The 27,506-nt window shown below is 40.0% G+C and overlaps 3 protein-coding genes and 3 pseudogenes across 4 annotated transcripts; 3 read left to right on the forward strand and 3 right to left on the reverse strand.

Moving 5' to 3' along the window:
* Window positions 1-511, reverse strand: part of LOC101311661 — a 4,838-nt pseudogene extending 4,327 nt beyond the window's left edge.
* Window positions 512-3,754: 3,243 nt separating this feature from the next.
* Window positions 3,755-10,307, reverse strand: LOC101311953 (annotated as a pseudogene). Its single transcript, XR_184396.1, has 10 exons — window positions 10,098-10,307; window positions 9,618-9,978; window positions 9,159-9,535; window positions 8,912-8,986; window positions 6,596-6,722; window positions 5,087-5,266; window positions 4,861-4,991; window positions 4,519-4,764; window positions 4,061-4,316; window positions 3,755-3,984 (listed from the first exon to the last, which is right to left on the reverse strand). The product of XR_184396.1 is annotated as an uncharacterized LOC101311953 (transcript).
* A 3,276-nt stretch (window positions 10,308-13,583) lies between these two features.
* LOC101304850 (probable pectinesterase 67-like) lies at window positions 13,584-15,428 on the forward strand. Its single transcript, XM_004295023.1, has 4 exons — window positions 13,584-14,021; window positions 14,426-14,632; window positions 14,718-14,968; window positions 15,091-15,428. Exons 1-4 carry the CDS (start codon window positions 13,587-13,589, stop codon window positions 15,242-15,244), a joined length of 1,047 nt encoding a protein of 348 aa, XP_004295071.1. The 5' UTR covers window positions 13,584-13,586; the 3' UTR covers window positions 15,245-15,428.
* Window positions 15,429-17,988: 2,560 nt separating this feature from the next.
* LOC101305152 (huntingtin-interacting protein K-like) lies at window positions 17,989-18,838 on the forward strand. The gene is made up of 2 exons (XM_004295024.1): window positions 17,989-18,220; window positions 18,431-18,838. The coding sequence occupies exons 1-2, from the start codon at window positions 18,033-18,035 to the stop codon at window positions 18,576-18,578; spliced, it is 336 nt and encodes a 111-aa protein (XP_004295072.1). The 5' UTR covers window positions 17,989-18,032; the 3' UTR covers window positions 18,579-18,838.
* Window positions 18,655-20,139, forward strand: LOC101312241 (annotated as a pseudogene).
* A 474-nt stretch (window positions 20,140-20,613) lies between these two features.
* On the reverse strand, window positions 20,614-26,795 carry LOC101305446. Its single transcript, XM_004295025.1, has 14 exons — window positions 26,492-26,795; window positions 26,338-26,449; window positions 25,620-26,034; window positions 24,888-25,536; window positions 24,477-24,517; window positions 24,014-24,082; window positions 23,274-23,374; window positions 23,048-23,126; window positions 22,651-22,749; window positions 22,458-22,526; window positions 22,275-22,324; window positions 22,105-22,186; window positions 21,663-21,757; window positions 20,614-21,183 (listed from the first exon to the last, which is right to left on the reverse strand). The coding sequence occupies exons 1-14, from the start codon at window positions 26,793-26,795 to the stop codon at window positions 21,057-21,059; spliced, it is 2,292 nt and encodes a 763-aa protein (XP_004295073.1). The 3' UTR covers window positions 20,614-21,056.
* Window positions 26,796-27,506: the final 711 nt, after the last annotated feature.

The following is a 27,506-nucleotide window of genomic DNA, read 5'->3' on the forward strand; positions in this document are numbered from 1 at the left end:
CTACTACTACTACACTACTACTACTACTACTACTACTACTACTACTACTACTACTACTACTACTACTACTACTACTACTACTACTACTACTACTACTACTACTACTACTACTACTACTACTACTACTACCTACTACTACTCTACTCTCTCTCTCTCTCTCTCTCTCTCTCTCTCTCTCTCTCTCTCTCTCTCTCTCTCTCTCTCTCTCTCTCTCTCTGGCGATGCCATGACCCGAACTCGGAAACCCGAAACCTCCGACGATGACGAAAAGCCCGCCGCGGCCACCACCGCGATGAGACTCATTGTCCCACTCCAAGGCGTCGTCCAAGGCCGAGGAGGCCTCCTTCTCGGCTCTCTAATCCCATGCGCTCTCTTCTACTTCCTCCAGCTCTACCTCAAACGCCACCATCCCTCTCAACCCGGACCCGCCTTCTCCCTCCCTCTCCTCCTCCAACCTCGCCAAGCTCCACCGATCCTCATCTCGCTCAAGCTTGTCCGGCCGAGGATCCATAGGCCGGGTCCGGGTCTCCTCTCGGGCCGAGCCGGTTGCTAATCCCAATGAGTCACCGTATTATATCGGACTCGACGACGGACGTTGAAACTTGACGACGAAACCTCAGACCAACGCCTTCATTCTCTACAATGGATTTGAAAATGTTTTGTGTTTTACAGAAATTGTGGTGCTCTACTCCAATTCATTTTCGAGTATAGGGAGAGACTGGGTTTAGGATTTGGAAGTGAAGGTGAGTCAATTGGGGGTTAGGGATTTGAAAGGCGTTGAGGGCAAAATTGAGGTGAGAAAGAATGCAAAATTCAACTAGTGTAGTAGCAGGTTTTTTAGAAATGTTGTCAATGTCTATAGGGTGATGACATTGGATGGATGAATGCGTAGAACTGTATAATTGGATGAGACTTAATCTTCATGTAGTAGCAGAAACTTGAAAAACATGAGTGCAGTAGCATAACTACAACAAGAGTACAACGAGTGTAGTAGCAAAAAAAAAAAAGGAGTATAAGTGTTCTACAGTAGCAAAGACCATGACAAGTGATGCAGTAGAACTGAACAGTAGCATAATTCATAAATGAACTTTCCCTATCAATAGTAGCAGTCATAAATGAATTTTTTTGTCTATACTGCATTTACTGAAATTGTTACTACATTAGCTGAACCAATAAAAACCTGCTACTACATCACATACTGAAAATAGCTGCTACTACATTTGCTGAGCCACTAAAAACATGCTACTACATTTACTGAAACTGCTACTACACTAGCTAAACACTAAAACTCTGCTACTACATTTGTTGAAAGTGTAGCAGCAGCTAACTCTCCAGTTTAACATGCTACTATATTAGTTGAGCCACTGAAAAGCTGCTACTGTAGTTACTAAAGCTGCTACTGCACTGGCTAAACCACTAAAAATCTGCTACTGCATTTATTGGAAGTGTAGTAGCAGCAACATTCTAACAAGTGCAGTAACAGCTAAAACAATATATGGTGGAGTCTGATTTAATTTGTTTTATTTTGTATAAGGTCAGTTTAGTAAATTAAACCATGACACATGACAAACAGAAAATAATTCGTCCTTATTTGTTAAAAACTGTCTTTATTTGTTTAACAACAACACATGTGGATTTATTTGTGTTTCAAATCCTTTTGAAGGATGTATATGTGATTTGATAAAGTCCTAAACACATTGTCTTAGCCCATCACTGACTAAAAACTTCCGCATAAACTACAAACTCTAATAGTGGTATAAACCTATAACAACACACAAATAATGCCACCACATTATAGAGGCCTATGAAGAACACACATGCATATTGCAACGAGAAAACCCTTCCACCTCCACCGACCTGTGCTAGCTAGGAAACGCCCTTCACCCAACGAAGCAACACAACCAATTACAAAAAGAAGAAAAAAAATATCTGGATTTAAACAATACTACTGAAGAATTCAGATATATTGATAAAAAAAAAAATTTCATGGTTGTGTTAAAATTAGAAAGCTATGTAAATACCTGAAGATTTTGCTACGTTTACATTGTTGTGTCTGGATTATCTTACCAAAACAAAAAAATCTTGTTCGTCATGATCTCTAATAGGAAGAAAATCCTCCTAGCTTTCTACTAGTTTTAACAGGTCTGTTACTCTATTATCATACAAAGTTGATTGAAGACGAAAATTGGGTTATATCGGCCCGCCTAGCGTTTAACTATGTCATGTGTATGGAGTATCATGTGTATATATTTGAAGAAAGAATGATTGTCATAAACTAGGTGTGGGTGCAAATATTTTAAACACAGGTTTTTAGGTATTTCTTCATGATGAATTAGCTATATTGAAGGTGTATTTGCTTCGCGGTGAATCATGTCGTGGTCAGAATGTAGTTCTGGCCCAAATCAGACCACAACAAATTAAGTTATTATGTAGTGTGAGGGCAAATATTTTCGGTATGAGGTTTTGAATATAAGTTAGTAAGACAACTTGTACCCAAATAAATTGGTCATGATCGTGAGCCGTGAGTATAATGAGATGGGTAGCGGTTGAATTAGGTTACGGAAGAATTGGGATGAGGAAAGAGGTCAAATAAGACTAATATTCAAATCACAGTCAAAAGTACCAGAAAACATCAAGGGAGAACGTGATGAAGAGGGAGGCTAATTAAAACGTGACCATGAGGAAATAAATCACGTTATGGATAAGTCACGACGTGGTCGAATCACGTTATGGCCAAATTAGGTCGCGGTCAAACCTGGTATGACCTCAAAAAGGTTTGGGTCTCAACTCGTCCACGAATGGATTGGGCTGTGAGTGAATTGTGTGGCAGCCAAATTAGGCTGTAAGTAAATGGGAAACTTCCATGGGCCATGAGCAGTACAAAATAGGTAACGGTTGAATCAGGTTACGGGTGAATTGGCTCACCGTACGAGCTAACCAAGTCAAGACGAGAGAGATCAAACGAGACTTAAAGAAAAGCCCCATGGCAGAACGTCGCGGCTAAAGAGGTTATGGAGTAGTGTTGAATGGACGTGACTTAGTGGAAGATGGCCACGTTGAGGGTATATCATGTAGTAGTGGATCACGTAGTGGTCAAGTCAAGTTTGGACTGGATAGGGTGTCGGTCAAATCAAGTCGCGTGAGATGAAGACACGAAGGGAACGAGTCGAGGACGAAGTGAAATAGAGTTGGTCAACAGGAAAAGTGGGGGAATGGAGTTTCCCATGATGTCCATTATATGAAGTCGTGGATCCACTCGCGCTTAACTAACGAGTAAAGCGCACAATATAAAGTGACCTAGGAGTCACGACTATAAATACGACATGAATAAGATCCTGAAAAGGAGGTCCGAGGAAAATCAGTCTGTCAAACCTATAATATACCCCTTTCGAGATTCTAGATCGGGAGATATACTGTCACCATTAAATTTCCGACCCATTTTTACATCCATTATCGAAGAAGCTTTCGTTCCTACTCCAGTCAAAAGTGGTTAATGGGGAAATCTTCTACCTGAATTTTTCCGCACCAACACTAGGTAAAAGTTGGTACATGCAAAGTGGAACCAGACCAAAAATTGAACCAGACTTGTTTTAAAAAGAAAGATAATGAAGCTATTAGACCCCTTTAGCCATTTCTTACACTTGCAAGTTGCAACTTGCCGCTCTCTGTCTGCACCGTTTCCGGCGATTGGAGTACTTTATAATAATTGCCCTATATGTGTTTTATGGACCAACAACCTTCATTTCAGTGCAGATCAAGGAGCTTGGAGGAGTTGCACAACATTCATGGGTGAAACATTGTCGGAGTCGCCATACAAGAGACGCCTTGCTATGATAATATTAGAAGCATCAGAAGGATGGTAAGCATCCCAAAACACATATTAGGACCGCTCCTCGCAAACCATTGAGAACTGAGGACCGCATGGAATTAGACCCCCGTAACGCCCTGCTACTCTGCAGCATGCCGAGTTTGCATTCTCAAAACCTGTTAATGGAACAAAAGTACTAATCAGTCTCATTATCTTCTAGCAAATTAACAGTGAAAACTCACAATGTCTCACCATATGATATGTAGTTCTCAATGATGTCTTCTACAATACTATAAACATCTGCATACACAAATTTGGCTCCGGGAAGATCGTTTAGAGCGGCGACAAGGATTTTCAGCTTGGCATTGTATGACCGGGCTAATTGATTCGAAAATTCAGCACTGTTATCTGGAGCAGGAACATTATTTATGTCCCTTTGATAGGGTACACACCCAATTGGTCCTACATTAGCCACAACAATCTTCCTGGCACCCAAATTGTAGACTCTCTGCATTTCATAACAAGTCTATGTTACTAAAACTGAACCATATATAGTTCGGTATGAAGATGAAATGTATTTCTCATCATAACAGTAAATGAGTAACTTAATGTAACAAAATTTCCAGGACCAAACTCAATGTCCAATATATGGGGAAGCGATGTATTAAAGACTTTAATTTAAAGTTATAACAAAGAGAAATATTGTTTACTGTAATTTGTAGTCCGAGTCTTGCAATCAAGATGCCAACAAAGGTTTCCGGAGGTATCAACTTCCTCTCAGCCTCGGAAATTACTGGCGCCAAGTAGTTATTGAGGAAATCATTCGAGCCAATTGTTACTGAGAAGAGAGCTCCTTCAAGTAGCTTTAGAGCTGCAGGAACACCAATGGTTGACATAATGTCTTCCCTGGTATTTGAGAAGTTATCTATCTGTGCATCCAAGTTTATTCTACCAACCTACCAAAGATTACATACGATTTATATTCATTAGCTTAATGTATACGTTTAATAAGATCAAATGAAATTGATTGAAAAGCAGAGAAGAATCCATACAAATACTTTTCCTGTTTCATTAAGAATTCCACCTCCACCTGAAGCATAGTTGACACCCGTCAAAATTACTGGCCCAGATGTTGTGGGAGCTAAGTAAGGAGGAGTGGACCCCTTAAAACCCAGAGTCTGACCTGTTAATTAGAATATATCAAAAGAATGATCAAGGACTAGAGAGGAAAGAAAAGCTGAAAGTAGTAGTTAGTACTAGCTAGAACTTGTTACTTGCCTATAATGTCAATGATGGTTCTTCCATTTGTGTATCTCCCGGTAGGCTTTCCAAGATCGATTCCATGGGGAAGATAATTAGCCTTGGAGAGTGTCACAAGATAGTTGTAGTTTCCGGCTTCAACTAGAGATTCCCCAAACACAAAATTAGGAGTTTCTTCTGCTGAACATATTCTCCAAAGTGCAAAAATCACGCCAAGAATGAATTTTCCATCTGACAATAAGCCACCCATTACAAAGACCTTGTACGTAAAAGGGTCGCGCCCAGATTTCTCTAAATCAATACTATTCTGCAGATGAAGCTTGAAAGGAGCCACAGCCCGGCCTTTATATGTAGATAAAATCATACAATCGTTTCATTGATCGAAAACATGTTCTTGTCAATCAGACCAGTGGTTATACTAAAAGGGTGATATTTCCATATGAAGTTTGATATAGTAATTCAGGTTCTGCAGTGCTTGTCAATATATTTTGGTTTATTATTACCTTAAAGTTTAAGATATACCATAAAGTATAGTATACATTTTTTCTTGCAGTTGCAGACTTGCAGGCATTAATTTGGCCTGTTACAATTAATTAGAATCAGAAACTAAGGTATTTCATCCATACATAAATGAGTGAAAACATTGCTACCAATTTGTATATTGGTTGGGAGCAACCTTATGGGCTTATCATCATCGATATGAACTTATGAAGTATCCTCTGATCAATAAGAAAAACGACTTTAAAGAAGGCAATGACCAACTTGATGTCAATCTCACATTTACAGAGGCAGCTGCGAACTCCACAAATCAAATGCATCTGTATTCTGTAAAAGCTGCAGATCGATTGGCTTTTGCAACAACAACATATAGGTCCATTGTATCATTATTGGCATGATCACACTTTCTTAGGTTCTGAAACGTACTCCAAACATTATCTTCTACCTCAGCAATTAGTATTCTTTAGCGTTATTTTTGCGGTATTGCTGCGGAGCCATCTATTGATATAGAAGGACACAACACTTTGAGAGATTTTGGTTAAAAAACAGAAGAAGTCATTACTTATAAGAAATTTCATCGATCGTACCTTTTCTTTTGAAATAAGACATGTATTTAAGTCTTGATAATTAATGACACCACATAGTATTGGAACCCCATATAATAACAAAATTTTCAGCTAAACATATATATTATTATATCAAGCATCAATTAACAAAGAGTACAGTTACTGACTACTCTATTCACGTTACATATATGTGGCAATATACCAAAAATATATTGCTCATCATGCGGAGCCATAAGTTGCTCTTTTTTTTTCTTTGCAGCTTTTTCACTATGTTGTCACCGGAAAAACATTTCGGTAACACCTGGGTTGCAAACTTTTAACAAAGTAAAGAACTCATCCCCTAATTAGAGAAGACAAGACACACCATGTGTGCAGTTTAGGACAAAGCCAGGTCATTTAACCACACTAGGGTAAGGTCTTTTTACCGGCATATACCAACATCATACAAACAAATAACAATAATAAACTAAAACTAGAAAACTAGAACTAATTAAACCCAAGGCCCAATCACAAAGCCGAAGCCCAATTATTCCTAAAAAATGGCCAACCCAGCATCGAGCCCAAATCCGAATGAGAAAACACTGACATGCCTATTACAGTAATAGGCCCAACGCAACTCCAACACCTCTGAATCTCTGATGCACCACCTACGGTCCTACGCCGGCACACCATCATCTAGTTAAGGCCCAATCGCCGTCACACCACCCTAGCAGCCGAACCAAACCAAATACTGTATGGGCTGAACATCTCACATTGTTTCCCTCAGAGATCGAGCCAATTACACAGATCGATCCCACCACCGCCACCTAGGCTTCCCAACGCCAGCCATACATGTGACCTGATTTTAGTGAGAAATTTTTCTGTCCTCCAAGAGGACCACATCAGCATGTTTAGTGGTCCTTCTTGGCCAATAAGAAGCCGTTATGTATTTTTTAACATGTTATAATAGGGTAAAACAATTATTGTATTTAATTTAAGTAAATTCAACTTAAAAAAAAGAATTAAGTAAAATCAAACAAGATCAAACAAAAAAAGAACTCAGATCTAGGGTTCATCATCTCTTTACCAAAAAGAAGAAAAAAAATTTCAGATCTCCATGGTAGTTGAAAGAGGATGGAGGTCGAAGAAACGAGCAAAAAAAACCTTAAATTGAACAACAAGGAGATTTGTATGCCTTCGGAGCTGGGTTTGAACTGCTCCAAAATAATTATTAACCCTTCACATTTCTAGCTTTCAAATGTCCCAATGTCCTCATAAAAGAGTTTCTAGAATGTCTAGCTATAGTACTAAGTGAGTGATCTTAATTTAGTGAACTATCATGGAGATCTGATTTTTTTTCTTTTCGGTAAGGAGATGAGATGAACCCTAGATCTAGATCTGGGTTTTTTTTTTGTTTGATCTTATTTGGTTTTACTTAATTCATTTTTTTAAGTTGAATTTACTTAAGTTAAATACAATAATTTTTTTACCTTATTATGATATGTCAAAAAATACTACATGACGGCTTCCTATTGGCCAAGGAAGACCACTAGCTGACGTGGTCCTCCTGGAGGACAAAAAAATTTCTCGATCTTGGTCTGCCCTGATGCACTAAAGCTATAAGATTGATGAAACGGTTGCCTGAGGTGTACATCATTGATACAACGCCTCCCAGGTAAGGTGTCTCACTAGATCTGACTATTGAGATACCTTACTAGCAATATATATAACAAAAGCCGGATCCAATAGCCGGATAGTCAGATGCAATCCTTCGGCCAAATAATAGCAGGGATAACAAAAGATACTTTTTCCTGCTGCACTCACCACCGTACCTCCCAACGAGGCTGGAAACCTGCCTCGGTGCGGCGAACCGCCATACAAGCATAGAGTAAATGCACACAAATTCTATGTTTTTTTTAAGAACTATGGTATAATATGAATAAAGAAAATGGGTATGCTAATAGCACCACCCCTTTTCTTAATGAGAACTTTTTTTTAAATTACCACTTGAATGGTCAAAATGGTAGAGAAAGCAGGAATGTTAATAGCAGCGGGAATGTTAATGAGAACTTTTTCTTTGATTACATGAAGAACAAACATATATGCATGTTCTTAGACTCAATCTGACTCTTAAAATTAATTGACATCTCTTGCACCATCCTTGTTTTTGCTTAACATTTCGGTGATTCTTTCTTGCAGTATATGCAGGTTCTTGCTAAGACTAATATTATTAGCAAGCTAGCATATGCATGTAACGAATAGAATCAAGTCAATCAACATCCCTAGCTTGTATTGTTGTCTAAACGGGTGAAATGGATTATTGTATTCATCGATTATATCTTGACCTTGCGCAATCTCCAATAAAGCATAATAAATCTCCATGACCTATATTTGCTTTCCATAAGCACGTATAGGTCATGGATAGCACGTACATAGATATGACCTATAAACATAATTGTGGTTTGATTTAATCATAACTAATTTTATTTTTGGCAAACCTGCTCATAGGGGGATGAATCGTTATATGCCCCGCGCGTTATGATATTTTCCCCGATTCATGCTTTCCTGGATCACTTAGGAGACTATCCATCTGTCATTCTCTCTACTCTAGTATGTGTGTGCTGGGCACGTGTGCCTTTTAAATGATGTTAGGGTTATTAATCACGTATTCTGAGTTAGTTAATGCAAGGATTAGGGTCTGTATTAGCAACTGCCTCTACATGGATGACACGTACGGGTGTCCTTATCTTGTTGATTAGTGGATGGGGTTGAATTTGTGCTAGCAGCTAACTGCATGTACTTCAGAGTCCCTATCTTTGGCAATAGGCTCACGAATTGCGCTGGCATGGATCTCACTTTTACGTGCATCGATCTTCTATCATTTCATTTCAAGTACAAAGTTAACAGTAAATGCTGACTATAAGCTTCAGTGAAATCAAGCTAACACTTAACGGTCACTATTATTTATAATTTCTCACTCTACAAGACTACACGCATGAAGCATCTCTCACTCTATATGACTATATTGCATTACAAGTCTTTCTAACAACGCCTTGATCCCCAGTCAGAACGCCAGAGCGAGAGAGCTTGACGAAGGCAGAAGAAAATGCTTCAAAGAAATAAGCTTCATTATCAGCAAATAGTTGGACCACTGGAGCTGTGCGCGGGTCCATCACCATTTCAGCATCAACTTGAAGCACCCCGTGGCCTCCAAATGCATTTTTGTAGTAATGGTTGTCGAATGCAGCTGCAGTTGGATCATTTAGCACAAAGGTTAAGTTTGATGCTGAAGACCCTTGAGGACAGTTTAGCCTTAAGAATGCTTCAAACCCAGCTGTGATCGCGCCTTTTGTTTGCCCCTCTCCTGCTTCGTTTAAGCGGTTCAGGACATTCAAACAGTGTGTTACTCCTAGTGTGTGCGCACCTGAAGAAAATAGATATTTAGCACAATATGGGAAAAACATAATAATGCTGTCAAAGTTTGTGCATTCAGTTCCATCAAGTACCCAAAATAGCGACTGATTCTTCGACTGTCATCCCATGTTTCGAGAATACTTGAAGCGCGCCATCAACACCAATATTCGCTGCAGGAAGCGAAGAATCGGCAAGTTTCGAGCTTGGAGCAACAATGGAGTCTCTCCTTCCCAAAGGAACCTTAATTTCTGGCCCTCCTGACAAATGCACCGCCTCCTGTGCCGCCATTACAAGAATGTCAGCACAAGAAACCTGCTGAGGACATTCTGCTTCAACCAATGCTTTCAGAATGTCGATTGTCTCCCTCTTTCTGACACCAAAGTTCCTCCCCGAAGCCATCTCCGAAGACGCATATGCCTCACTAGAATCCACAAGAATTGAAGCGTCGCATCCCTGTAAGTAACACAAGATGTCAATATCAAGCATTGTGCTTTAAAAAAACAACAAAACTTGGACATGGTAATTAAGCTCAAGATTAGGCTTGTAGCTCAAGTAATTGAAAACAGTGAGACCTGAACTTGGCAATCATGGAACATGAGCCTCAACAAAGCTGCCGGAGTAGTCGGGTCAGAGAGAAAGATAGGTCCGAGGGCAGCTCTGACAATGTCCTCAGCTTGTGGGCATGAGGCCTCATAGAAATTATAGGAAAGCCCTTCTCCTCTAGCCCCAATGCTGTTAAATAGCAGCAGACATATACCCGCCACTATAGCTCTGGGATCCATAATCGTACTATTTCTGCTTATTCTGATCGAGTTAATTCTGAGGCGAGCTCAACCAATGCAGATATATATAATTGAACACTGTCATCACTCTTTGCCTTTAGTGGGACTAGGAGAGGGGTCAATTTGCGTATGTTGGTTAAATGCAATTCTTGACTTTGTACGACCTTTGCTAACTGCTAATGCCTCACCGATCGATCACTTGTATAAAACCAGATGTGAGACCCTTTAAGTTAGATGAATTATTGGAACAAAGATGGGTACTACAGGAACGAGGGTGTGCAAAACATGAATATGCAATCATGCATGGACATATTTTCTGTCAATTATATATTTGTGCTTTCCATGAAAAATAAGTAATTGCCTCATTTTATTAGTTTATTCCTTTCTATACTTCAATAGTTTATTCCTTTTCCAGCTCATTTAGCAACCAACATAATTTCAGAGCTCTACGTACTTACAGTTCATCACGTACTAATAATGTTTCTATGGAAATGTGGAATTGCTCAAATTAATCACCCAAAATTTGCACCATATCTCAGTATCTTCTAGCTAGGGCAGCTCTAGTTAACAATGTCCTCACTAATGTTCCCATAGCTTGATCTCCGGCCACCCTCCTTTGCTTGTAGTCCCATTTAACTTACACTTAGGGATGAGATATATCCAATCTGATCAATAATCTCATCCTGTTCAAACAAAATTTAGTAGAAGAGCTAATATTGCTTAATTAAACATAATTAGCAGAGAATGTAATGGCAAACAAGATTCCCTAGCCTCCTTCATGCATGTAATGGTTTCTATTCCTACTCAAACTACTGAAACTAGTGATATTTTCTTCCGGTATATATATATATATATATATATATATATATATGATCGATCGATGCAGAACTACTTGTGAGCTTAGGGGTCGATCGGTATAAAAATATGTGTATGATAATTACTGAATAATAAAGCTGGCGGTGGACTAGGAGGCCTACAGACCCAACTACTAAATATCAGAATTTGCTACAGAAAATATAGTATTTGTACATGTGATCTTAATGGGGAGAAAAAGAAGTATCAGCAAACGTAAATATCTTAGGTATTCTTGCCTTCTTGGTTGTAAATACCAGAAGTCCAGAAGATATGTCGACTACCACAGAAGCTGTGAAGATCGATCACATGCCACATTTATGAACTTGATTGGTCGAAATCGGCAACGTGGGTTGATGGCTCCTACATAATTAATCAATCTTGCTCACTATATAGAACAGCAATGTCAAAATCAGCTCGATGATTCCTATCCTCACCCCAGTTTTTTGATTCTGTACGCATAAATCTAAGGGGATTGAGGTTTTATTACTCCCTGCACTTGATGATTTCCATGTTTAATTTTTTTGATGAAACAGAAAATGACATGGTAACAACAACCAGAAAGGCGTAATCAAATGCTTGCTACATTTATATGGTTTGATTTCGTGGGGGTCGAAAATGACTTGTAACTACCAGAGTAATGTGGGTGGCAATTGGCATGCATCATTCACATGATGGATCTAAATCCACGCCCAGGAATTAATCCATGCCATGGTAGTCTAATAAGTTTCATCAGCAAGAACATCATGAACGTACTGTTACATATCATTAGTGCAGCTGATGTCCTCGATTGATATCATGGATTTGAGTACGTAGTTTGTATTAAATATCGATCTATGCCAAGTCATTGCACATTTCAAAGGACTTCACCAACATTCTGATAGAGTACTCTTTTCACCAAGTATATACTGTAATTTTTTACGAGTATGACAGGAATTTATATGAGTATGACATTGCCTACGTTTACTATGGCTTTTTCTTTTTTTTTTTTTTTTTTTTGAGAAGGTACTATGTTGATATATGCATGCATGAATGCAGAATCAGTTGGTCTATTACTCTTTACAGCAGTAAAAACTTGTCATGTGATCGAGTTATGAGTGTTATACTGATAGAGTATGATGTATCGATCAGTATAACATTCGAGATTAATGGAGAGTGAGCTTGCAGGCAACTGTATTTGCTAACTCTGGGGGTAGGTTGGGTCTAAAAGCAAAGATGATCCAAAGCAGCCTGACTTAACCAATATGTGTGCAACTACCTAGAATTCGATTCGAGTATAGACTTCTGGGCACAGTGTCAATGTTTGGCTCGAGCCTAGCTAACCTATGCTCTGCTACAGAATTTGTGTTGTTTTCAAATAGGTTATGGCATGGGACTGCCGGATCACGGGTCCGGGCACGAAACCGGCGACGTCGTCCATCTTGAGAAGCTGGTTTTGGGTCATGTTTGGTGCTTTTGTTAATGTATTTTTGGGCTTGCCCGGTTTAAGCTCAATTATATTTGTTTTTCTTTGTTCTTGACCCAGTGTGTTTGCATGTCTCTGTGTTTGTTTGCTTATGTTGTTCTTTCTTATGTTGGTTTAATATATTTCTCAGGTTTGGCATAAGAAAGGTTAATGGACTCGAGCTTTTGGCTACGTATTTAATCGAGCTGAATGTAATTGACAAATTGTTCTCTAGGTATTACCAAATGGGATCCCCTTCCATGCGTTAATGTATGGATACATTAAAAAATATTCCTTTTTGATCCTGTTATTGTATCTAAACTCTGAAGGCATTGCACACGTTATATTGGAATAACAAAATCAAACATACAACAGTAAAATTTATGAATGCCTATGATATAACATTTTTAGCTTTCATCGCGTATTACTTAACGATTTATCCATTATACACTGGCGTTTTCAAGTTAAGTAAAAGATAATTGCAAATGATCACCTTCAACGACAGGGCCGGTCCTTCACTTTCGAAGGCCATGTGCGAGATGGTTTAGTGTGGCCATTTTTGCACACAATAAGGCTCGCACTGTTCAACGGTTACTTGTTATCGATTTTCATAATTTTTATCTAGAAATGACTCGTTATTGGATTTTCTTTTAGTGCGCACACCACATTATAATTATTTCAAAATTTCAAAGCTTGTAACTAATCACACATTTAAAGTTAATATCTTGTTAAATTATTGCCATAAAAAGAAACAACTTATAACTAAACAAACAACAAATCCAATGGATCCCCATTAAAATAGACAAAATCTTGTTGTAACCTTCCAAACACCCGGAACCCAAGTTTAGACACCCCTCATTTCAATCAAAGAGGTTTCTCATAAATTGGTAGCCTCCCAATAATTTGACATTACTTCAACTTACAATCCCCTATATATTTTCCAAACTTTCCTTTTGTCTTCCTTGGTCCTCAACTCTTCATCAATGATGTTCAAGTTACAAGGTTTAGTTGCCTTCGCAATCACATTCTTCGTCTCCGCCTCTTTGACTCATGGCTTTCCTCACGGTAGCCACTCCCCCATCCCAGAGCCAAAGGTCGACTCTCCCCTCCTGACTGAAAAGCTCAACACCAACAGAACCATCTTGGTCGATATCGCCGGCGATGGCCAATTCAAATCCATCCAGGCCGCCATCGATTCTGTTCCTGCAGGGAACAATCAGTGGGTTATCATTCATGTTAGGCAAGGGGTGTACAGAGAAAAAGTGCACATACCCCCCGAAAAATCCCATATTTTCATGAGAGGCAATGGGAAGGGAAGGACACAGATTGTTTGGTCCCAAAGCTCTGAGGTCAACGAGGAGTCTGCAACTTTCATAGTAGAAGCTCCATTATTCATTGCCTATGGGATCAGCTTCAAGGTTCATCATTTCCTCCTTAACCCTTTTTCTTCACATATTATCACATACTTGACAACCTAATGTTTAGATCTTCATTTCATTTTTTTTTTTAACTTAAAAATCCCATTTCAAATTAAAAGAAATACAAATAATGATGTTTCTCACGCATAAATTCACTCGGTTCTGCCGGAGAAAAAAAATATGCTAGACACACGATATTTGTTCAGCACGTAATATTTCTTGTACATGCAGCATGCATTTTGTTTAGAGATCAAAAGAGATACATACAGTATCCAGATTGAAGTACTTACTGAAAGTTTGTAATTAACATTAGGTTGATGAATAAACAACGAGACGAATGAAGCAATTAGAGAGTTAGGGTTAGGGTTAGGTATTGGTCTAATTTTGAGGTTGTGAATATGCAGAATGAGGCTCCAACTGGTGTGGCATACACATCGCAAAATCAGTCAGTGGCGGCGTTAGTGGGTGCAGACAAGGCTGCATTTTACCACTGTGCTTTCTACAGCACCCATAACACCCTCTTCGATTACAAGGGCAAGCATTACTATGATAACTGCTACATCCAAGGCTCAATCGACTTCATCTTCGGACGTGCTAAATCTATATACCATGTAAGTACTTTGATCCATCACATTCTTCATGACCATGCCTCTCCGAACGCAAATCGTTAAAACTTGTAACAAATATTGTGCGCAGAACTGTGAGATCTTTGTGATTGGAGACAAGAGAGTTTCCATCAAAGGGTCTGTAACAGCTAATCACCGACAGAGTGCAGACGAGTGCAGTGGGTTTGTGTTCATCAAAGGCAAGGTGTATGGCGTAGGTGATCATGTCTACTTGGGTAGAGCCAAGGGTGCCTTTTCGAGAGTCGTTTATGCAGAAACCTATCTCTCTAGGACCATTATGCCCGAGGGCTGGACCAATTGGAGCTATGCCGGAGGAACAGAGTAAGAACTAATTTCTCCCCGCTTAACCCTAAATCACAACATTATTTGACCACAATCAAATCCATGCATGCATGCATATTCAAATTCATGCTTAATTATTCATTTCTGTTTCGTCTAAATAGGAACCTGTACCACGCCGAGTACAACTGCAAGGGGCCAGGAGCCGAGTTTAGTGATCGCGTTCCATGGGCGAAGCAACTCACGGATCAAGAGGTTCAACCATTCCTGACGATCGACTTCATCGAAGGAAAGGATTGGCTGCCGGTGTCGTTTTAAATCCGTTAGCTATAGCTAAGGAGGAGCAGCTGCTAGCACATTGATGATGATACATAACATGGACCCCAAGTTTCCGTTTGATCAAGAATTTGTTTTGTGACAAATGAACGATCAATCGGGAACGAAAATGATGTATATGATACTCTTCTATATAATCAGCGATGAAATCTGACCATTGTAGAGCAAAATAACAGTATAGCTACTCCCAAATATTCTGTCAATACAGATTGTTCTAAAACAAGTTTGTATTTTACTAATTCTGCATGTACATTTCCCTTTTTTGTATGATATATATTGTTTAGAGTCTTCGATCGTGAATCAGGTCTTTAACCTAGAATTAGATCAGTGGAAATAGTCATGAAATGGATAAAATGGAATTTAAAAAGGTTCTAGTAATGCAAGCAAAATTAAGAACAAAATTAAGTTTTCATGGAAGAAGCATTAGGTTTTAGAATGATAAAGCACGTTTACACTCTTAATTAATTGATTTATTCTCTAGTATAGATATATAGGTGATACGATCTCTCCATGCACAAAGCATTCAGCATGTATTGTTTTGCAATACTTTTGCTAGCTGACTATATAATGCGGATTTAAAACGCACCACCAATTCCACCACCAGCTCCACCGCCTCCTCCGAATCCTCCACCAACACCTCCGCCTGCACCACCACCAGCACCTCCTCCAAAACCGCCCCCAGAGCCTCCGCCAGCACCTCCACCGACACCGCCTCCCCCACCAACTCCTCCTCCAGCACCACCACCACTACCACCCCCAAAGCCACCACCAGCACCACTTCCTCCACCCGCTCCTCCTCCAACACCACCTCCAGAGCCTCCACCAATACCTCCACCGCCACCAACTCCTCCTCCAACACCACCACCAGCACCGCTGCCTCCACCTACTCCTCCTCCGGAGCCTCCACCAAGACCTCCTCCTCCACCGCTTCCTCCGCCAACTCCTCCTCCAGCACCGCTTCCTCCACCTACTCCTCCTCCGGAGCCTCCCCCGATACCTCCTCCTCCACCGCCTCCACCACCAACTCCTCCACCAGCACCGCTTCCTCCGCCAACACCTCCACCTCTTCCTCCTCCAATACCACCACCTTTACCACCCCAAAGCCTCCGCTTGCACCACCACCCGCCCCGCCTCCACCACCAACTCCTCCACCAGCACCGCTTCCTCCGCCAACACCTCCACCTCTTCCTCCTCCAATACCACCACCTTTACCACCCCCAAAGCCTCCGCCTGCACCACCACCAGCCCCGCCTCCACCACCAACTCCTCCTCCACCTCCAACTCCTCCTCCAGAACCACCTCCTACTCCAATGCCACCACCTTTACCACCGCCAAAGCCTCCACCTGCACCACCTCCAGCGCCACCTCCAACACCTCCTCCTAATCCTCCCCCACCACCGAATCCCCCACCGGCACCTCCACCAGCACCACCCCCTACGCCTTCCGAAAACGTTTCTTTCTCAAGCTTCCTACACTCGGCTATGGCTACTACCACTACAAGCATCACACCAAACACTCCAACAAACTTAGTAAACTTCCCCATCTTTCCCCAATTTGAAAATGCAAAAGAAACGAGCCTGTATATCACTAACAGTGTATGTTTTGGTAGCTCTTGATGATCTGAAAGTTAGAACGAGTATCGAATATTTATACTACTATGCTAGCTAGCTAGCTCCATGCTGGCTATATAGTATACTACTGTATCATAGTCCTAGTCAAGACCAAGATCAGCACTTCCTCAGTAAGTAACATAAATGCAGGCAGTTGAGAGATGCAAGTGTGGACTTCTGCGACACTTGGATTAATGAAATGCTGAGAATTTCAAACTTGAAATCTCATTTTGAGAAAGAAAGATCGAATCATAATTAGCCGGTGCATTTATAATCCTGTACTCCCTGGACTATGACAACATAGTCCCAGTTCTCTACTGCTCAACCACTAAGTAATAAACTCGTTTTCATTTGGAAACCTGAAAGAACGTACTGCATGTATGCAAAATATCAAAGCAAACGCGAGGGCTCGATCAATTCAGCTGTTCTATAACTATACTTAATGGCTTGAATAAGTTAATCCATGTGATATTGTTAGCAAAAAGAAAACAAATCCATGTGGATCATCAGCTAATTTCGGATCAAAATTGCTGGTTCTGGACCATCAACTTTAAATTTGGTTCATTAAGGAACAACGTTTTCATGCACGATCCAATGTCTAATAGAATGAAGACTGTAAATTTTGAATTCTTTCATCTGGCCTTTTGATTTCCGACCGGTTTGTTTAAGCGCTCATAATAAAAATAAAAAAACATATTCTTCAATCTTGGTCTTCACCTCATGTGTTTAAAACACTTGGATTAGCTTTTTAAATTTCATTTTTTATAACGACGTGTGTATATATATGTACGTATGACAGTGTCACGTGGATGACTAGATCAAATCAAATGCTAAGATTGCATATTAATTAATCGGTTCATTTGAAACCTTGATACGTACAATAATTTTCGCTATTTAATCCGATCCAAATCCAAATTCTTTTTAAGAATTTTTGATTAAATAGTTGAAGAAATGTAGTCGTAGCTAGTGTGCTCAAACAGTACAAAAAAAAGACAAAAAAAAAAATGATAACGGCTGATGAATGGGCTTTGTCTTATAACAAACACAGATTGTTGGTCTCCAGGCCCAATTTGAACCCGACTTGAGTCTCTCCCCTAAAAGGGGCAAAATGTAGGGTTTTATCAATTTCACAGAGAAAGTCGAAATCAGAATCAGTGAAAATGGAGGGCGCAGGAGAAGAAGGAATTGATAGGATGGAGGACTCCAAGGACTTGCAGCAACAGAGCAAAGCCTTCGATAAGCTCACTGACCGCGTCGAAGATCGCCAGCTCGACTCCACCCGTGTCCAGGAGGCCATGGCTTCCATCGCTGCCACCTCCGAAGCCGACTTGGAAGCCATGAGAAAGAGGTTACCATCCTCATTCATTCTTGTTTTCCTTTTCAATTTTCGATGAATTCCTTTCTTAATTTTACTGAGTAGTAGTTTAGGAAGAGGATAGATTATTTTTGATATGATCTAGTTTGTACGAAAATGTTGAATTGCTATTTAGTTGTGAAAATTAGTGTCAAGTGAAGCATGAGCAGTAATGTAGCTCAATGCTTGGTTACAATTTTGCAGGGAGAAAGAATTGGCTACTGTGAAGATCAATCCACGCGATGTCGAGATAATTGCTAATGAACTAGAGCTGGACAAGTTGGTGGCTGAGAGGACCTTGAGGGAGCACAAAGGTGATGCTGTTGCTGCCATTCGACACTTGCTTCACTAGATATATGACTAGCCTGTCAGCTTTAGGGATAATGGATATGTTGCAAGGATTTGAGTTTTTCGAATTTTGATTGCTAATGCCATTGGATATTCAGATGTGTCCATCGCAGAATATGTTGTTGTACTGATGATATATGTGATGCTTGGTTTTCGCATGTTTGGCTTCAAAGTACTGTTTTGTGTGAATTGAGTTTTCAAGTTTTGGTTGTTGAATGCTACATCAATTGTGTAGTATGTTGTAGTACTGGTGATATATGCAATCGTTGGTCTTCACTTGTTTGCCTTCGACCTAATCCTTTGGATTTGTCAATTGACAGATTCATTTCAGCTTTTCAGTGGTGAATGTTAGTCAATCCTATCAGCTCCCTTTAGCCACAAGATCCCATTACATAAGAAACTCTTTCCTGCTCCTAGCTCATAGCCTCATTGCCTACTTAGGTGCTTTGCCTAATCAGAGTTTTTGGTGCTGATGCTCTACACACCCATACAATCATGTCATTTTAGACAAAACATAACATTGAACTCGAGTAGCAGAATTATTGAACTCAAAAACGTTGTTTGAGACATAAGCAGTAGCAGTAAGATAAGAGCCTTAAACCCCAGGTCCTTGTCAGCTTTCCTTTTGTGTCCACCAAAACCCCACTTTGTCAAATCACTGTCAAATACAGAAGAGACCTCTTAAGAGTCTTTGCAACAATGTCTTCTGTTGGCCAGGAAAATGCCTCCTCAAAAGCAAGAAGCTCAGCCTGGGAAAGAACATGCCATGGACCCTAATCCTCAGTTCTCAAACCCCGATTACGAACCCTCCAACAAGCTCCAAGGGAAGGTGGCGCTGGTGACTGGGGATAAGAAGATAGGTGTGTCATTACTTTGCTCAGGAGGGTGCAACAGTGGCCTTTACTTATGTGAAGGGCCAGGAGGACAAGGATGCACGTGAAATGCTTGAAACGATCAAGCAGGTGAAAACTTCAGATGCCAAGGACCGGACCCTATTGCAGTTGCAGCTGATCTTGGTCTCGATGAGAATTACAAGAGGGTTGTGGAGGAGGTGGTGAAAGCGTACAACCACATTGATATTCTGGTGAACAATGCGGTTGAGCAGTACAAGACCGGCTCGGTGCAAGACATTGATGAGGCTCGTATTGAAAGGGTGTTCTAGACCAAGACCTACATCTTTGCTTCCTTCATGGCAAGGCATGCTTTGAAGCACATGAAAGAACTCAAAAAGGAAGCAACATAATATGCACGACATCAGTTGTGGCCTATAAGAGGGAAATCCCAAGCTGCTTGATTACACAGCAACCAATGGCGCCATTGTGGCTTTTGTGAGAGGACTGGCACTTGAGCTGGTAAACAAAGGCATCCGCGTCAATGGTGTAGCTCTTGGACCAATATGGACCCCGTTGATTCCAGCATCTTTTGGTGAGGAGGAGACTGCAGAGTTTGCCCTGTGAGGTTGCGCCTGCCTATGTCTTCCTTGCTTCCAAAGTTCCAATGCTTTCTCTTATTACATAACCGGCCAAGTCATTCATCCTAATGGTGGGGTTGTGGTAAATTCTTGAGGAGACGATAGCTAGTGCTCTTTTGTTCCTTTGTAAGGCAGTTGTATATGTAGAGACTTAAGGTTGTTCTGTGTGCTCTTTTGTTGTAACGAATAATGATTTCGCTGTACTAATCTATATAAAGTTAAACATGACATCCTGAGTTGCTTAGCAATAAATAAAACAAAAACCAGTGGCAGTAACTCAGTAAGACAGAAAATCCCACAATTGACAATTCTATTCGCTTTTCAGTTTTGCCTCAAATGGTTTGTCACATCAATCACTACATGTTCATCTAATGAATTTGATCAGTACCCACATGACAGCAACGGTCTGTAAAGATAATCTTGTCATTTTCACCAAAGTGAAATGCCAGCTCCTTGAGCATGTCATTCAAAGACCAACTAAAGCACTTGAACTTTCAGCTATTAAATCCAAAGGGAACAATTAGAGCAAAGCGGAACATCCTAAGATGACTGGAAATAGCACAAAGGGTAAATAAGCAAAATGTTTGATCCACTATATTTACTCAACTGAATACTAACAGTGAAGTATCTTCTTTCCCCCCTTTTGTACAACAATTTTGTCCAAGTGGTGCTGAAACTTTCCCATCATATAAAACAACAAAATGGGGAGACATGATCAAAACAGGCATGACTGCCTGTCCTACACAACACCACTTTGGAGATAAATTTTATGTCAGTGAGCAAACAAGCATCACACAACCAAACCATCACCATCTAAAGTTAGGTAGCTCACAACAATCCATCTCACTTTGAATTCTGTGGTTCCAATACCACAAACCCCTCAGTGGCTATCGTTGTTGCAATACCACTTGTCATTAACAAGTGCAAGTAGCTCAATCGGTGGCCTGCTTTATCTTCATCCCCAATGTGGTAAATGAAGTAATGAAATCCTATACACAAAGAGTAAGACCACTACTGTTCTTTTTGGGTGCTATCACCTGCGGCGGAGCGCGCTGCTTGGAATTGAAGGGCATACTGTCTCTGCAGATCTCGAAGCTTTTCCAGCAGCTCTTGAAATGTTGGCCGCAAAGCAGGATCACTAGTTATGATGAAATTGAAATTAGCACATTAGCAATTTTACCATGGTTCAATGAAATCATATGACCCATGAAATGCCAGACCACATTTGCTCAGAAGATATAAAATCATCCTAAGTTCAATTTACAAGCATCTGAAATTCATTTGAGATATATAATATACAGAAACCTAACAAGTAAAACTGTACAACTATTGCACTTGATGAAACACAATAATGATGGTAATGCAAACCACTTTTAGGCTAATGCTGGCTAGAAAACAGGTAGTGTAACATCAAGATATGCACCCATCAGCAAATGAGATGCAGAAAGATGGGCATGAACTTTGCAATTATAGTAGGAATGTGTATAAGCATCATGACATCAAGAAAGTGATCTGAAATAAGCTGATCCACGTTGAGAGGTAGCATTTCACATAATTAAATTCAATGTTTGGATCTATTAAAGGAGTACCAGTTAAGAAGTAAGGAAAGAATCCCACCTGTGCCAGCAGCTCTCAATTAAAGAAATCCATTGCGGGTCAATATCTTTTGGGATCTCTAGTCTTTGGTTCATGAACCCTACAGCTCCAATCACCTGCAAGTATCCTAAAGAAAATGTTGTTCATATGTGCAAGATGTCATAGCCCTTTACATTATAAAAGAGAAATGACAAGACCAAAAATATTACACTAAAAAGCCTCGTTTCATTTCTCAAGAAAAAAAATAAAAAATAGGCAATGTTGGAATCAAACATGTGTTAAATTGAAGATTCAACAACTGCATTGTTCAAAATCAAATACCATGAGAAAGTAGAATGTATTACAAATTTCTTGAATTATAACAGAAATGCTCAGACCAAAGAGAAAAACATATATCACAAAAAATGCTGTTACATTTTTTCCTCCTTTAGTGTCTTGATACATTTTCAAAAGAAAACAATACCTGCATTGAGTTTAGATTATCCCAAGGGATCTTCTCAGTAACAAGCTCCCACAATATCACCCCGTAGCTGTATACATCCGACCTATACACAGCACTTAGATTGTTAAATCTAGTTTGGACAAAGCAGAAGGGATAAAGACACTATATCCTGATGAACAATCAAAACATACTTCTCATCTGAGGGTTCATTGCGTAGAACTTCTGGTGCCATCCACTGAGGCTACAAAACAGAAAAATGACGGACTTCAAAATTTAGCCCATACAGTAGATCTGCCTTTCCAGGAAAATAAATAAAATTGTAACAACTGTTAAAATTCTTTTAATGAGGAAATAAAAAATGGCAGTTAAAATACCGTTCCCCTCCCCGTCTTTGTTGTGAGAAATGTTTCGTGCTTTAGACGTGAAAGACCAAAATCACCAACCTGGTCAGATAATTCAAATGTCCAGCTTAAACTATATATAAATGCCATAGAATCTGAAGGAAAAACAAGAAAGCAAATTGGACAATATAACATCAAATCGTGGGAAACATAACCAATGGCAGACCTTGACAGTCCAGTTCTTATCAACTAGGAGATTTGAAGACTTCAGATCTCGATGGATGATTGGAGGGTTGAAATGATGAAGATAATTCATGCCTCGTGCCTGAGGAAGGATAAGAACAATTGATAAGTTCACAATAACAAAATTATGATATTCCAGGCATGGATCAAGGTAGTGGATCCCCAAGATGCCCACAATTGTTGAGCCATATGGAAGTGTGGCATAAAATTCTGAGACCTTACGTATATGGCCAAAGGAAAAAAAAATGAGATTGATTTTGAAAAACAAAATAATGATGTATAACAAACATCATAAATAATCATCTTAGTTCCTTTTCTTTGTTTTCCGCCATAAAAGGAACAAGCCATAACAGATGAGAAGCGGTGATTTAATAACTCACAATATCCAGAGCCATATGAACACGTCGTCTCCAGTCTAGTTTTGCTGTGCTTCTTTGTAGTAACCGGAACAAACTTCCACTGCATACGAGAAATAATGTAAGCTCAAGAAATACGTTACAAGGAAGTGAGTATTATATTGATTATTGTTATATAGGTCACACTAAAGACATAGATTACAAACACTAGCAAATAAAGAGCTTTTGGAAAGGGTAGTTGAGAACAGACCGTGGGAGGAACTCTGTTACGATACAAAGACGCTCGGGAGAAGTCACAGCTCCCATAAAAAGTAGAACATTTGGATGTCGAAGCCTTTTCATTAGAGATACCTTCATAAACAACACCGCAAAGTGATATCAGAATTAAGAAAACTAATAATAAAACCAATACAAAGTGTCTTATAGGAATGTTTTTGATGCAGGAGCATCCAAAGTTTCCTAAATTAATTAGGAGTTTATTATCTTTTATTATTTTCTTTATTATGTTTTATTATTCTTAAGTCTTTTAGGTTCCTGTTTTTATTAGGGTTTCCTATTACCTATATATATAGCTTTTTGGAGTCTTGTAAGTTAGCTTTGTTATTTTGAATAAAATTATACATAGAGTTTCTTTGGGACATTCTGCCCTAGAACTCAATATATCGTTCCTTCTTTAATCCCTACAGCAAATATCTCTCTATCCTATTGTTTGTTCTTCTCTTGAGATCTTCGTTCTCAAGAGCTTTATCCCTGATCTAGCCACAAGACAGAAACTTTCAGTTTCTGCCCTGCATCAGTTTTGTAACACAATGGTATGGTGTAGTCAAGATTCACAAGTTCCTTGTGATATAAAATGTGCATTAACACCCGTTTTCAACAAAAAAAAAATTATGTGCATTATTTAATCCCACACTCATGAAGAGAAATCTACACTGTATATTTGAAACTTCACACGTAAATAGTTTGATATTGAGCAGCTAAGAAGCACACCTCTTGTCTGAAGGAAAGTATCACATCTTCTGAATATTCCTGCCTGGAGAATACCTTAACAGCAACGTCCTGTAATAGCATAAATAATAAGAGCAGAAGACAGATCTTCCAATGCACCATCACTACATGTTTATATAATTATAATAATTAAAATATAAGAAAAGAGTTCACTTTGTACTGCAAACACCATACAATAGACTTCGAATAAGTTATTTGACATCTCATCCAATTTCACACTATATGCATAAGTTGCCAACATAAAAACCGTTGAGAGTTAGGTTTTTTTTTTTTTTTTTTTTTAACTGGGCAAGACAGTTTAGGAAGCAGTGTTTCTGCTAAGCAGGACTGGTTGCAAACTACATCTTGTCTACAGTAGTGTAATTAAAAATAATAACATCAACTTATAACTTCAGTTAAGTCAGAAATGTTTTCATGTAGCTATAGATAGAGCAAAAGAACATACTGATCCGTACCACAGACCATGGTATACAGTTCCACATGAACCTGCAGACGGAAGACAAACAGAAAAAAGATATCAGAAACCAAGCAAAACACCAAAGAATAAACTCACAGAGGCAAGGAGCTAAAAGACAAAGAAACTATGTTTGGTCAAGATCACCAATTCTGTGGCTACTGAAAATGGACTGTTACATGACCTACAGATGGACATCTTTGGATTGAACATGTCCCAATAAACAGTGTGAATATTGCTCCGTGAAAACAATGATTGATTAAAAAAAATCAAATAAATGTTGGAGGATTCAGTTTAACACCATTGGTCTGTTGGACAAATGCTTTGCAGTCTAGATATTAAAAATACTTCACAGGAATACTATGATCACCAGCATGCACTGGTCACTTGAGAGTTGATTACCTTGCCCAATCTGTTCTCCAATTATCAAGTCTTCCCACAAGATTTCGTAATCTAAGCAATCAGTGTCCACATCTACCTTATTCACAGTACTGGTGGTGCTTCCACAGCTGCTGGCACTGCTTGTACTGTTAACATTAAACGAGGAAGTCCAGGATCCTGAAGCCTCATTAGTTGCAGGTCGATTACTTTCATTTCCATGATTGTCAGGTTTTAAACCACCACTACTCTTCTGAGGAACTGTATCATTATCTTGATCATTATGCAACCAAGGCCAAACAAAACGAGTGGTCTTAGGCTCTGACCCTTCTCGCTCATTTCCTTTCCATGGCCAAGTTATCCCTTTCTTACCTATCCACGCTTCTGCCTTTGACGATATTACCTTATGGATTGGCGGTTTTCCTTCACTTTCATCGCCAGAATCTCTGGAGGGTTTTCCTGGAGACCTTTCATCCATCTGGGAAAACACACCAAAATGAGATGGGGCTATATCTCCTCTAGGTGTACTAGCCCCACTTGAATTTGCATCCTCCCGATGGTCAAAGTCCAAACCATGATCAGAATGATGACTATCAACGCTCCCACCTTCCCGATCCATATAGTTTTCTCCTGCCCGAATCTTTGACTTGACTTTGATGCTCATCTTGGACGCCTGTTTCACGACTATAACAATCAAGACTCAAGATACAGCATGCAATAATAAATCTCACGAACACGGAAAATGATCGGACTAACCAAGTTTGTAATTTTTGATGCAATTGCAGTTTGCAGAGGCTGCTGAGGATCAAGACCAAGTTTCGTTGTAACAGTAGCTTTAGTACGACTGAAGCTTGAATCTGGTTCAGGGTGCGTCACTCCTGACAAAGGGACCCTCATTTCTTGAAATGACCTTGAATCACTTGACACGGCAATAACCCCAATAAAAGTGCCATCATCATCATAGAATGGAGTATTCGTCACAGTAGCTAAGAACCTCTCCCCCTTTTTGTTCTTGACAGGGAACTGCCCTGTCCAGCTCTCCCCCTTGGTGACCCTATCAATTATATTATGTCCCACAACATAGTCCTGGGGATCTGCCAACAACTCAATGGGATTATGTCCAAGGGCCTCTGCCGCCGAATAACCATATAGAGCTTCAGCAGTTTTGTTCCTGCGAATTTCAATCATCCCACATTTACCATTACAAAACCTTCTAACACAAAACCAAAACCCCAAATACAGAACTTTTAGACATAAACAAATCAATGTGGAACGTATACAGGTTCAGCGAAACTCATAGTTCCACTACCATCCCAAATTGACAACCACAAGTTATACACAAGTCAAACTCATTTCAAGAGCACCACCATTGCACATTTGCAAAGACAACAATCCGAAAAAGTTACCGAAACAGAAAAAATAAAAATAATCTGTTTAACCAAGACTTTGATTGAGCTAAGCTGCAAGTACTCACCAGTAAATTATACGACCATGAGGATCAAAAATATGCACAGACTGCCCAATGGACTGCAATATATTCAGATACTGCCTATCAGTAAAGTTCACCGCCGATGGCCCGCTACCACCTCCACCTCTAAAATCATCGCCGCCGCCGCCGCGCTTCCCACTGCCGGTGCTGCCGCCAGTGGGAGGATCATGGCTGCGGCTCTCCCTCTGCAGCGGCGAAGAATGCCGAAAAGAGGTAGACCCTTTCTTCCAAGCCGCCGCGTCGCCGCCGCCGCCGGCGACTCTCCTCTTGGGCAAAGTCGAGAATCTGGACCGCTGCGGCGAGACAGAGTGGGACCTCGGATGCTCCGACTTAGCATCCGAAGTATGCCGGAGCTTGGACATCTCCTGCTTCAGATTCTCCTGACCCTCCTCCAGTACCTGGATCTTCTTCAGAAGCTCCTCCGCCGGCGGCGGAGTGGCCATTTCAAGGTCGAAACTTTGAAACAAAATTAACCAAAACTCACCCCACACTTGTAAATGAAAATGGAAAATCTTAGTAGGGAGGAAAAGGGTTCATGAGTCTCTCATTCTCTTGTTTTTAACTGACCCTCAACTCTGATCCAAACAATTAAAAGCTAAATAAAAGAAAATGATGGGTACCCAGATAACAATCTAAAGTATGGGAAGAAGGGTTGAAATTGATAAGACAGAGAGTCAGAGAAATGGATGAAGATAATAATCACCAAAAGACCCGACCTTTCGTTCTCTGTTCTTGATTATTAGAGCAGTCGATTACTTACTTGGCTTTTCTTTTCTTCTTTTTTTCTTTTTTTTTTGTTTGAGAGAGGGCAGAGGGGTTTTGGTTCTCTCTTCTCTCTCTCTCTCTCTACTTTTGTTTTTGGGCGGTTTGCTGTTTTTCTTCTCTCTATATTGCTACTTTTCGATTTTAATCTCCGTCATCGTCATCGTCATCTGAAATCTAAAAACCATGGAGACCAGAAAATATTTATATTGCTGCACTCTCCAAATGATTGGGTCACGCGCTAGACACTTGGCGTGGGGGTTTAACAACCAATCATGGTTCTGGGGTTGCACGGATTTGACCAATCACAAAACAGCGTGGTTTCCACGCTGAGAGTTGGGGTGAGCCTCTCAAGCAGCCTTTTCACATAAAGGCCCCCACTAATTTAGCTC

This window comes from Fragaria vesca, linkage group LG3 (assembly GCF_000184155.1).
Source record: "Fragaria vesca subsp. vesca linkage group LG3, FraVesHawaii_1.0, whole genome shotgun sequence".
NCBI classification, from domain to species: domain Eukaryota; kingdom Viridiplantae; phylum Streptophyta; class Magnoliopsida; order Rosales; family Rosaceae; genus Fragaria; species Fragaria vesca.